The sequence below is a fragment of the Antennarius striatus genome, chromosome 19, assembly GCF_040054535.1.
Source record: "Antennarius striatus isolate MH-2024 chromosome 19, ASM4005453v1, whole genome shotgun sequence".
In the NCBI taxonomy this organism is placed as follows: Eukaryota; Metazoa; Chordata; class Actinopteri; order Lophiiformes; family Antennariidae; genus Antennarius; species Antennarius striatus.
Window position 1 is genome coordinate 9,117,340 of NC_090794.1, and position 13,321 is coordinate 9,130,660.

At 39.2% G+C, this 13,321-nt stretch overlaps 1 protein-coding gene across 1 annotated transcript in view; it reads left to right on the top strand.

The window, feature by feature from the left end:
- The window catches only part of atad2b (ATPase family AAA domain containing 2B), a 62,876-nt gene that overhangs the window by 34,312 nt on the left and 15,243 nt on the right, over positions 1-13,321 (top strand). Inside the window, exons 25-26 of the mRNA XM_068341995.1 lie at positions 7,493-8,218; positions 9,077-9,198. Of these exons, the coding sequence (XP_068198096.1) occupies positions 7,493-8,218; positions 9,077-9,198 (848 nt within the window). The remainder of the gene's footprint in view (positions 1-7,492; positions 8,219-9,076; positions 9,199-13,321) is intronic.

Consider the following 13,321-nt stretch of genomic DNA (forward strand, 5'->3'; position numbering starts at 1 on the left):
TTTTTGTATTTCTCAAAATCATGGGTAAAATCATTACTTATACATAAGCCACCGGTCACCATTGATGTAAAATTTATTCAGCAGTCATCACAAGGGATACACCACCTTTGTGCTGTCTTAATTACTGCTCAGTGGACTAATTCAAATGAAAGACAAAGGTTGAAATCTCCAGGAAGGCATAGAGTGACGAAAATATAACATTCAAGCACAAGAATAATGAAGAATAATTATTTTAAAAAATAAACTCATGAAACATGAAACAAAAATGATGGTACCCCTAGAGCAGAAAATGTGACCATAGGGACATGTTCAATCAAGGCGTGTCCTCTAATTAGCATCACATGTTTCTACAAACCTCTAAACCTCTAATCAGTCAGTTGGCCTATTTATAGGGTTACAAGTAGTCACTGTGCTGTTTGGTGACATGGTGTGTACCACACTAAACATGGATCACAGGAAGCAGAAGAGAGATTAGAAAGAACATTATAGACAAGCATGTTAAAGGTATAAGGTTAAAAAAACATCTCCTAGCTGCTTGGTGTTTTTAATAATTCCCAAAGGGAAATTAAGAATGCACACTCTAGTATGTTGGTCAGTCACATGCATGCATATTAGTGTGTAAAGGCCCCTGTAATACACACAATCACACACAAGGGGGCCTGTAAACATGCAATGAGAGGTAGAGTGGCAGGCAGCCCCTTTGTGGAGCGCCCAAATGAGCAGCTTGTGAGGGGGACGGTGCCTTGCTCAAGGGCGCCTCGCTCAAGGGTGCCTCGGCAGTGCTGTGGAGGTGAGCTGACACCTCCCACTGTCAGCTCACACTCCGGCCGTTGTTGGGCGGGAGTGGGAATTGAACCGCAGATATTGGAACATTGGACAAGCTCTACCACCCGCTCTACCACTGAGCCACTGCCGCTCCTGTGACTACTGTTAGAAATATTATCCAGAAATTGAAGATCCATAGGACTGTAGCCAATCTCCACCAGACATGGCCACCACGGGAGGAAAATTGATGACAAATCATAGAGATGGATAATATAAATGGTAGCAAAAGAGCCCAGAACAACCTAAAAAAAAACTGAAGGTGAGCTCCAAGGCCAAGTATATTAGTGTCAGATCACACCATCTGCTGTTAGAGTCAAAGTGAACTTCATGGGAAACAACCACGGAGGACATCATTGTTGAAAACAAAAAAAAGTGAAACTGCATGTCGATAAGCCATAAAGCTTCTGAGAGACTACCCTATGGACAGACTTGACAAAACCGGAACTTTTTGGCAAGGGACATCAACTCTATGTTCATGGATTCAAAAATGAAGTATATCAAAAGAACAAAGACACTTCTGTGAAACATTGAGGAGACTTGGTTGTGTTCCTGCACTGCTTTACTGCATCTGACACAGGGTTTCATGAATCAGCTACTATGAAATTTCAATTTCATAGTATCAGCACCCATAATCACACCCGCACCCATTCACACTTACAGAAATCTTAGAGTGATTAATTCACCTAAATTTCATGTATTCATGTGGCTAGAGGTGGGAGGAAGCCAGACAACCTAGAGAGAACGCATGTTGACATGGGGAGAACATACAAAACTTTGCACAGAAAGGAATCGAACCCGGGAAGCTTCTTACTGTGAGGTGACGGCCCTACCAACTTCACCACCTTACCAGCAAGTCCTAACTAGTAGCCAGAAATTACATCAGCCCTTTTCCACACATGCATTTAGAGGACTCTTTAGTTAGAAACAAGAAAACCTTAATGCATTATCTAGTTTGACAAGAATAAACCATTCTATGAAAGTATATTTAGAAAGGGATCATCCCAGCCCATCCATGTCAAAATCATAAAAAGATGATTTTTTTTAAAATTTAAGATTTTTACACAGCTCCAAACATCGAAACTCCTCCCCATCAGTCTCAGCTGATGAGACCAGGGTGGATCAATACTTCATTAATGTTACAAGATTGAGTTCCCAAGTCCAGTCGATTCCAATGAACCAGGATGACAAGAAGCAGACTTGGGTGCCAGGTTGTGTCTGTGACCATCTGAGTGAATACATCCGTGTACTGTATGTGTGCAAGAGCATGCAAAACCTAATAATTATAGTGAGCTGAGAGACAGTGACTCTACAATTCAGCATAGTCTTTTTTTTCTTCTTCTCTTCCTTTCTTCTTTTCCCTTCAGGGGTCACCACAGCGAATCAGTTTCCTCCATCTAACCGTCTTCTGCATCCTCCTTTCTCACACCAACTACTTTCGTGTCCTCTTTCACTACATTCATAAACCTCCTTTTTAGTCTTCCTGTAGGTCTCCTGCCTGGCAGTTCAAAACTCAGCATCCTTCTACCAATATATTCACTATCTCTCCTCTGTATATGTCCAAACCATCTCAGTCTGGCCTCGCTGATGTTATCTCCAAAACCTCTAACATGTTCTGTCCCTCTGATGTACTCGTTCCTGATCCTATCCATCCTGGTCACTCCCAAAGAGAGCCTCAGCATCTTCATCTTTGCTACCTCCAGCTCTGTCTCCTGTCTTTTCCTCAGTGACACTGTCTGTAGACCAAACAACATCGCTGGTCTCACCAGTTTTGTACACCTTTCCTTTCACTTTAGCTGAAACTCTTCTATCACACATTACACCTGACCTTTTCTCAACCCGTTCCATCCTCCTACACGCTTCTTCACCTCTTTTCCGCACACTCTGGACTGTAGACCCCAAGTACTTTTAAAATCCTCCACCTTCTTGTAATCTCTAGATAATTACAAAGCAATGTTATATTGTAATTGTCAGTGTTCCACCGTTCGTTCATCCATTCGTTCGATAGTCCACCAAATATCTTCGAAACCATTGCAGATAGAAAGATGAAACATAAAATACATTACTCGGCTAAGGGGATGAAAATGAGACAATGACTGTGACCTTAAGAAAACTAGGTGAAGGTCAAATTTCAACTTTTATGCACTCAGGAACCAGATAAGATAGACAGACCAGGGAGATGGCCAGTGAAAGGCTATAGATAGAAGCTAGTGCTTTGATCTGTGCACTAGCTTTGATCTATGGTTTTACTCACACTGGCCCTCTCCTTAATATACACCAGTCTGCACTAGTCTGGTACTACTTTCAGGGTACCCTGACCTACCCTGAAAGTAGGTCAGGGTAAGTCGCGGGATGTAGCAGTCTCTGACTGCCTTGTTGTTGGCTCTATTTGATAAATGTTGAATTTTGAAGACACAGGTCTTTTCAGCAGTTTGTAAATCGTACTTCAAAAAAACCTGATCAAAGTAAATGCTTGTCTGTAAGATAGCAGTCTGTCCGAATGAAGACATTGCATTTTTTCAGTCATTATCAAGCATTTTTGGGACATTTCGAAACAGTCCATCCGTTCCTTCATTATCTTTAATCCCCCATTATCCTTAATCCTCTGAAAAATAATTTTCATTTTTAATCAATTAATGCTTAATTATAATGTCTTTTGTGCAGTTATACAAATGGAAGTTGTCTAAGCACTGAGCAGGTTTTTATAATCCCACATTGAACATAGTTTCATTAATGATTACAATCCAACTTCTCTTTAATAGTAGATTTAAACCTTAGTGACATTGCCTTCATACATTGCCAGACAGATTCATATTTCACATGGAGACCACTTTTTGATGTTCCATTTTCCTTGCTCAACATATGAAAGTGTAATATGCAATATTTTCAATTTGGTTTCCTGTTGTAAGTATTTGTTCCGTTTTGCTTTAATACGGACTGAAAATCTATCACTCTCAAACTGTAACTGATATTTGGACTGCTACACACGCATATTCCTTATGGTAATTAAATTACTTTTTCAGCACATGTCTGCAAAAAATATTTTTATTTTTACATTTTCCTTGAATCACAAAATGTTCATTATCCGCATAAATATACCCGTCTGTTGGCTCAATGCCTACATGTTAATGATAGAGAGAATTAATGACTAAGCATTATCTGGAGGCAAAGACAGTGTTCTTATTTGGTGTTGAAGCACACACACACACACACACACACACACACACACACACACACACACACACACACACACACACACACACACACACACACACACACACACACACACACACACACACACACACACAAATTGTGCACACACTTCAGAGGTGTGCATGCTCTTTTTGAGTGATTTTTGTAGAATTGGTCACTCCATACTAGTAGACTCAAACATATTGATACTGTAAGATTTTTCGTTTAGAATCATAAACTGATCAAAAATTCATAATTAATAGTGTTTTATTCTATTATTTAGTGGATTTGTTTGTAAAAACCAATTGTTAGAAATGCTTTATAGGGTTATTTTAAGTTTTGCAGACCAATGAGATCATATAGATTGCTAAAATAATAAGTTACAAAAATTAGTACGAGTTGCATTTTGAAGAATTATGCTGTTTTTATGGAAGATTTTCAATAGGATGGTATATAAAAAATACGTGTGTCATATTCTTGTATTAACAGTTGCATACTTACATCCGTCAGTCATTCCTCGATATGTTATTATTTAAAAAAAAAATTTTTTATTAACTATTTTAATCCCCCAAAGGGAAATTAAGAATTAATTCTACACACAGGTTAGTGGGTACATGCATATATAGTGTGTACAGACTTGTAACACACACACTCCAGGGGCCTGTAGGTATGCAGGTGAGGTAGAGTGGCAGGCAACTCCTTCATGGTGCTCCTCCAGTGAGCAACTTGGAAAGGGGATGGCGCCTTGCTCAAGTGCGTCTCGGCAATGCTTGGGAGGTGAGCTGACACCTCCCTCTGCCAACTCACACTCCGAAGTGACTGGGCGGGAGCGGGAATCGACCCGCCGATCTTGAAACATTGGACGACCCGCTCTACCGCATGCTCTACCTCTGAACCACTCTTAGTCTTTATATGTTTAGTCCAGACTATGCAGCAATGCATGGCCAGGACAATTTGTAAATGGGCACTGTTGGCCAGTAGGAAGCTGGTTACTATAAGGCAATGCCTATTTGATTCAGATCTGAGGAGGGTAATGCCTTCATTCTAGACCAAGTTTTCCATTTGCTATATGTCAAGTCAACATTTTGTGAGCAACTGCTTACAAACACCAAAACATCCCTGATACTGAAAAAAAAATGTTCAGCACCTGTCCATATTCTTATGTACTAAACAAATGACAATTCTGTATGTGAGTTGAAACCACATTTTTTTCAGGTGAAAATACAGATAATCAGTATGTGTGTTGTGATGCAAATTTGAATAATTCTACGACTTAATGAATCTTGTGTTGGTTAGGCACCTTTAATTTCTGTAATACAATTTGGTTGTTTCCTCTTCGACTCTTCTTTCTGTCGCCTATAGGCATACCTCCCCTCTGTGATTGGCTGTTCATCCTCTGACAGTTTTCATGCATAATTTAAGAGCTGACCACAACCTGCTGTTTACTACCTTTCTATGTCACGTCTTCCTCCGTCGGAAGCAAGCTTCATATCATAATCATGATAGCTGGCCCACTGAGACCATCACTAAATCGAGGATTTGGTTCAACTGACCATGCATAAGTGTAATGTGTGTAATGCTAGCATACAGAATTCTTAAATATCCACAGTATGTCTTTTGTCTTGCTCTTTTTTCACATCTCTGTCCAATCACTTAAAGCAGAGAAGTAGAATCATTTCTCATACTCTTCTACTCTGTGTTCAAGCTGTCCTTGTACCCACTTGAGAGAGGCTGAGATTTTCTTAGATATACTGTAGGTCTCTGTGGATATTTGTGGAGACTCTGAGCTTTTCTGTTAAATGATCACATTTTCTTTCTTTTTTTAAATATGCATAGCCAGGGCAGTGCTTGGCACATTTCAATTCTTTTGAGAGTGCTTTTTTAATGTAGTATTTCAGTCCATGTGCCTTGATGTTTTTACACTTTGTGCTCTAGATTGTAAGTATTCTTTTGTAACCCCTAATGTCAAGATGTGGGTGTTTAAAACAAGTGCTTGTTGTGCTTGAAAATTTGCATAAAAAGAAATAGTAGCTACCTAGACAGATGTTTCTTTTAAAACTTAAAGCATTAGATGGCATAACGTGTAATCCATTCCCCACTGGTTTTACTATTGAGCTGCTTGTCACTGACAATATATACATGATTGGTCATTAAATCAGTCTCCTGGGAATTCCATTTCTAAAGAGGAAAGCCTGAGCTAATCAACAAGAATTGTTTCACAAATTACCCCCCTTTTGTTTCAGTTTTCATAGTACAAGAAACATAACTTGAAGTGTGTGTGTGTGTGTGTGTGTGTGTGTGGGTGTGCGTGTGCATGTGCGTGTGTGTGCGTGTGTGTGTGTGTGTGTGTGTGCATGTGCGTGCATGTGGTGTGCATGCCTGTTCCTTCTACTGAGAACACGTGCTGAACAGAATGTTTCATATTGCACCTTCCTCTTATGTTTGTACAACATGCGTAATTATGCCATCAGATTGGAAAGTTGAGCCTTGGTTAAAAACATTTTGAAAGACGACTCATAGTTCTTTTTTGTAATTTGCCTTTTAACAGACAGGTAACTAAGGAGAACTTTTTTTCAACAGCTTAAAAGGTGTGGTTATAAGCCACAAATTTTAAGATATACTGTATGTTTCACCAAAATGAGAGCACTATGGAGTCTTGTGATAGCTGAGCTCTTCTCGACACAGCTCCTTTTATGGGGCCTTAAAGTTTATCCCTTTTTTCCCTCTGTCAGGCATATTTTGTTTGTGTGTTGGTTGCTTTGACATTTTATTACCGCACACTCAGAAAGAGCAGGCTTTGGTTGTCCCCTTCTCCTAAAACTACAAACACCATCTGTTGTCATTACTGTCTAACATCCATGATGTAACTCAGCTGCTGTCTTTGTCTTGTTTTCCACTGCCTTTGCTCCACTGGGAAAGCCAAATATCCAGATTTAATTGCAATTTGCAAACTATGCTATTATATTATTTGGGCAACAAAGCGTGTTTTTTTCTCCTCTCCAGTATCGTTTAAAAGGGAAGGCGAGGAACCATTAAAATTTTAGTTTATTTCTCGATTCAGACTAAAAATCTTTAAATGGGCTAAATTATTTACATTTGATATTAAAAAGTAATTTCTTTTTTTGTTGTTTTGCATTTCCTTGTTTTATCCTGTCTTACTTCACTTGCATCTTTCTTCATGTCTTGTAGGCTGAGAACTTCATGACTTTTTGCCCAAAGAAATGTCATATATGTACAGGAGCTATCACATATTCATGTACTTGGTCAGTTTAGGGGATCCAGTTTTTCCAAAAGTTAAAGTTTTGCAGGTGTGCTTCAGTTTGTGTATTTACTTTTAAGGCCAAGACATTTTAGAATGTTATTGGAAGTAAGATGGTGATTTTGTATTGTCTCTCAATCTGTTTTATGAATGTTTTTACTTGTTCAAATTAAAATATGTCTTCCATGTCTTTGGTTCTATTTCTTTGCTGTATTGCAGATCACATAAAGAGGAAAATTCGCCGGCGACCAACTTGGGGGAGGGGCATAATCCGCAAGAAGAAGACATACAAGAAAGGAATGGAAGAAGAAGAGGAGGAGCCAGAGGTAGAGATGGAAGTTGTGGGGCCAAGTGACTCGTGTCTGACACAAGATGAGGAATCATCTTGTGATACCACAGGTCCACAGCCCAATGGCCACCATCCCCATCTCCCCTCTACAGAGGAGGAGAGCTCCAATGAGCCCCTTGTTGCAGCTCCTGCGGAATCCCCAGATGCCTGTACAGCCCAAGAAGAGCCGACACCTAAAGAGAAGGAACCAGCCAAAGAGGAAGATAAACCAGATAAATCTACTGAGCTGAACCACATTGATGACAGTTCTCATACCAAGGCAGATGAGATTAGCCAAGACAAACAGAGTGATTTCCAGTCTATGGATGGAACACGCAAGTCAGCAAACGCTGAAGCCCAGCCCAAGCATGATGAAGGTGTCATACTGTCACAAGTGGACTGTGTAAATGGCAATGAGTCAATGGACAGTCTGGACTCACAAATCCTCAAGAGGGGCGATGAAGCTGAGAGCGTAACTCCTCAGATCACACCTGAGGTTCTGAATGAAAATCCTGAACAGGATGAGCACAAAGACAAAAATGAGAGCAAACCAACTCAGGAGCACTCTCCCCAGGATTGGAGGACTGTAACAGAAAATGCTGAAGAGGATCCAGAAGGTATTTTCCGTGAGGCTGTCTTAGAAGCACAGTGAGAAGAGTGGTTTTCCTCTTCTGTCATTATTATGTACCTATGTTGTGATGCTTTAATCATTCATCGAAAGTACAACACATTCTAGGAACCAATTTTTATTTGAAATTATTTGGAACCACAACATAACAGATCAGTCAGTATTTTTTTAATTTTTGTTTTACTTCTATTTGAGAAGGTTTTTTTTAAGTCAGAAAAGATGTCTCCATGTTCCCAGCTACCCACTTTGATCTCTTCATTCTCCACAGAAATGATTGGGTCTGATAAGCATTTAAGCAAGTCAGCAAATTCTGTTTGTTTCCATTTGCACACCACATAATTATGATAAGTAACTTTAACTCTTGTAATTTTAAATAAGCTTAGGTGTTAAAACAGAGAGGGTATGAATAATGCAACTCAAGTTGTATAGACTTGTGTTGAACACATTCCAGCTGGAAAGCTGAGGTGATGGTGCTTCTTGAATTTCCAGAAACTGTCAGGATGGCACAATCAGACAAAGGAGCACATATAAATTGAGACTCCTCAAACAACAGACAACTCCGATATTCCACCCCCACACTCATTATGAGCTCAGCCAGTCCATATGTTTTCATCAAGCACTTCTTTTTAGACATAAATGCATAGGAAAGAGGCCAGATGTGAAATAATGTTCCTTCAGTCCCTACTAGTAATTTAAAGTAGACTTGCAGTTGTTGTTACTTTTTATTATTTGAGTGAGGAAAAACACTCAACAGAGCTGATTTGAGTTCATCTAGTCAATCACATGGCATTGTTCTTTCTAACTCTCACTGCTAACCGTTTTTTTCCATCAATAATCATTTTAATAGGGTGTTCCAAAGTGACAGAAGGAGTTTCAGAAGAGATGGAGGGATCTGCTGAAAGGATAGAGGAAGAGCCACAACCAGTCTCTCCCCATCCTCCAGTAGTGATTGACCACCAACGACTTTTGGTAAATGTTCTCCTTTATTACATGTGACACTTATTTTTGGTATATTGTACACAGAATTGGCAGCTAAAACGTAGTTTGTCTCATTTTGGTCATGTTTTCAAATCAATGTGGAAATTCAAAAAGATGTGCTTGCTGTTTGGAGATGTATTTGTATGGTAGATGGTAATTGTTGTAACTTTTAAATATAACTTTTAATTTATTCTTCATAACCTCTTGTAGCTCACTGATATTTTTACTTAAACCCCAGCGCGTGCCCCATCACACTCTTCCGCATTTTTACACAGTTATAATTCTAATTTTCAGCATGATGGATGCAACAGCTGGGAGGATTTGGAATGGCACACTTGCAATGGATCAGTGATTTGAATATAACAAAATTTCACACATGCTTTGTCAGAGACCTAAAGACATGCATCTCATAATTGGTTTCTTCAATTAACTTATCTTTACATTTTTAGGCACTGAGGCATTGTTATTGTGGTATGATAGATGTTAGGGTCTATCCACATTAGCACATATTAAATTGTTCCAATAGCAGGGCTCTTTGTTTGCTTCAAAACAAAACACTTTCTATCTATATACATATCTATATATGTGAACACTGTAGAAACACATATACAGTGTTCCTACAGAATGCAGTGCACTTCCATGTATTAAAGAAACACTTAAAAGTGTTTTAAACAATCTATAAGAGTGTGGGAAAAGGTAATACAGATATAAGGTGGTTTAATATCAGTATTGGAGGGTTCATAAATGTTTAAATTATATAAATATCGTAAATAATAAAATAAATTGTTGCTATATCGCGGAATTTGTTAGTTGCAGGTGATCCTGGAATGCATTAACCACGAGTAACGAGAGATTACTGTGTTTATGTCTCTCGGTTACAATGATATTGATGTGGCATTAACCATTATGCATAGTTGTTCAGTCATCGACCATCTGAAGGGAAACCATTGATGCCATCTTAAGTGCAAAGATAGCTTTATTTGTCACACTTTCTTGGTGGTTGATCCTGTCACATCAAATGTATGGTACTCATTTCTAAAGGCTTTTGCTATTTGCAGGAAGCTATCCATTCGTCCTCCTTCCTTTCTACAGCCTCCAAACATTGACAAATGTGCAACAGAGATAATATCTGAATAATGACAAATCTCCATTATTTTAATAGATCCTAAAGCACCAGACATATATCAAAAGTGTTTTGTGGAATGCGACTTCAGTTAAGAAGAGTGGGTAAATGCAATTATAAGTTACCAGCATTTATTTTCTACTTGGTTTGGATGCTGTCTCTCTTTCCCTCTCCAACGTATAACTTCTAAAACTCATCCCTCTCTTCCATTCACCCTGTTGTCTTGCTATTGTCTCCCCCCACTTTTGATCTTTCGACTGTTGATTTCATATTTCCACTATCTGCGCACAGAGGGAGCCAATTACAGCAAAAGACCGTTTTTACATTTCAATCAACAGGTGGTGTTCCAGCTATATATGAAGGCAAGAATGACTCAAACATGAGCCTCTTTCTGCCCCAATAGAGCCTGTGCTGGGATGTGTTCAAGGAACATAGAGCACGCAAAGCAGCTTTACTGCACTTCTCACTGCCACTCTAGGGTCCCACCCAATACCCCAGTTGTAAATTGGAGCTTCGGCTCAGTGGGCTCCCCTGACACTTCTTCTTATTGATTGGTTGGGGGTTTCAGGGCACTCTCTGTATTGTAATTGATGTAAATGGAACAGTTCTAACATGGGCCTACTTCTTTCTTCCATGTTCTGAAGTGACAACCAGCTATCAAGTCATTATCTAGTAGCTATTACTTATATCCCCTGGGCATGATGAGGTTGGTGGGGGCACATATCATGCATTACCAAAGCTCACTCTATCTTTCAAACTGATTGACAGGCTTTTAGTTGGCCTGATCTGAGTGCTTCATCTGGCTGCCCCCATGAACCTCTACACACATAACTAATCCAGAGGTTTATTTGTTAGTGGGGAGGAAGACGGGAACTATCTTGAAGAAACAGATCATGAAAAGAGGGCCCTGTGAATAATTGTTTTTCATCCCTGGTTTATGGAACAAATTGAATATCCGATGTGCAGAGTCACCATTTAAGCAGATATTTCCTGGCAGGACTGGGACTGGCATTCTGCCTGATGTAAATTAGGACCTGCTGTGACTGCTATGCTGTTCCTTCTCTCTTCCATCAGTTGCATTCATTGATTGTAGAAACCTATTTTTTTCTGAAGAGGCTCTGAAATTTCTCTTGAATTAAATACTGTCAGTGCTATAAGTTTGTGAACAGAGCCCCTATCCAAAGCCTATAGGACAGTGTTTGTATTAGTTCAGTATTTGAATGCTGCCTTTCAGAGCCACAGGGCAGTTACTTCTGTGATTTTCCCATTAAAATCAAGTTGTGTTGGTGTCACTTTTACTAAGATGATGCTTGATGTTTTCTTGATCAAAACATATTTCTCAGTATAAGTGAATTCTTTTGTTGGATTGTTTTTCTTACTAAACTGCCTGCACAACTATTTTCTTTCATCAATAATGAGACACTTCACCTCGAATGGGATGAAGGTGGATGGATGACATGAAATCCAGTCTTGCCAAGCAATTCTCCATTTTACCAAGCACACAGATTATTACATGCCCTACTGTTTTCTTTACCATGCCAGGAAGAAGGTATTATGTAGAGTCCTTTGGCTTGATACTTTACATCACAACATGCCAGGGTTCTGTTTCTCAGAGAAGCCTATCAGTATAAGTGGTCCCATTTCAGTTTTTATACTGATGTCTTCATTTTTAGCACCAGGACCTTCTGGTAAAGTAGCCATCATACATGCCATTTAAAAAGACAGCTGCTTAATATTTGTGCTGGACTAGGGTTTGAAGGGATTCTTTCATTGCTATTCATTCCAGCATTGACAGGGTTGCTATTTGCATGTAATTGCACTCACATAACCATGCTGTTGGGCAACGCATGTGTGAATCAGTTGTGTCAATAGCTCAAATAAACACTTGAGTTTGCTGTATTTATTTAATTATTTTTTGCTTCTTATTGACCACTTGCCAAGCCCTTTCAGATGATTAGATTCCACCTTTCACATTAATCACACCTCAGATCCCACTCAACCCTTGTCTCACATAAAGCCAAGGCTGGCACATAGCTATACAGGGGATGAAACAAGTTTTTGAATGTGTGGCCTTGCTTTTTTTCCCCCAACCCTGGAGTGTATCAATGTTTCTGTCAGTTTTGTCAATAAACGCATTACCGGAAAGCTGGCATTGCGCGAGGCCTAACAGGGTTGAAATCATTAGGTCATAACTGCAAGTAATTTGCGTGGGCTGTTTGGTTTGTTTGATTATGGTGTGATATATGTTGAGTAATGTCATATAATTTTAGGTCACTGCAAGTGTCGGTCCACCCGTTTTGTAAAAAAGACATTAGCAGTGCTATTTTGGAATATCTGACTAGCTTTTATGATATCAATGCAGCCAATGCTGCTATGGTTGCCCAAACTCTCTGCAGAGCCTGATCAAAAACCTAATTTTAATGACTTATCGTTTGACTTTTGTTTAAGGAATTATGTTTTTCTCTTCTATCAAACCCTCTTTTACTCCTACTTTTAGATAATGTAGGTATTCTTATAAATGCTAGGTTTAGCCTGCATTGTTGATATGCCTGACTTTTATTTGCTTCTGAGATGGCTTGGGAGGACGTAGATTTCCCCTGTGAAGGTATGTGTGTTATTATCTTCTCCCTTGGTGTATTTTAAACACTTTTAGGCCACCTTGGGATTTTAAATAACATTTTATTTCTCCTATATCTAGGGTAGTCTGGAATCGTTTTTGTGTTGGTGCTATTTCAGGGCCAGTAGCCAAGATGGAAATAGATGCCAGGGCGCAATAAAAAAGCAACAAACTAACAACTGACACTGTGCAGAAAGTGTCCTACATTTCTTCAGTTATCAGTGAAACTGCTAACTGTGCATAAGAATTTAAAACTAGTCTCCTGTCCACAGATTTTCATTATATCACCCAACTGCATAAAGTGCCGTGATGGCATTAAAGTATTATAGAGCTTTCTGCAGCATTGCATTTTTTAAATGCATTGGGTTTAACAA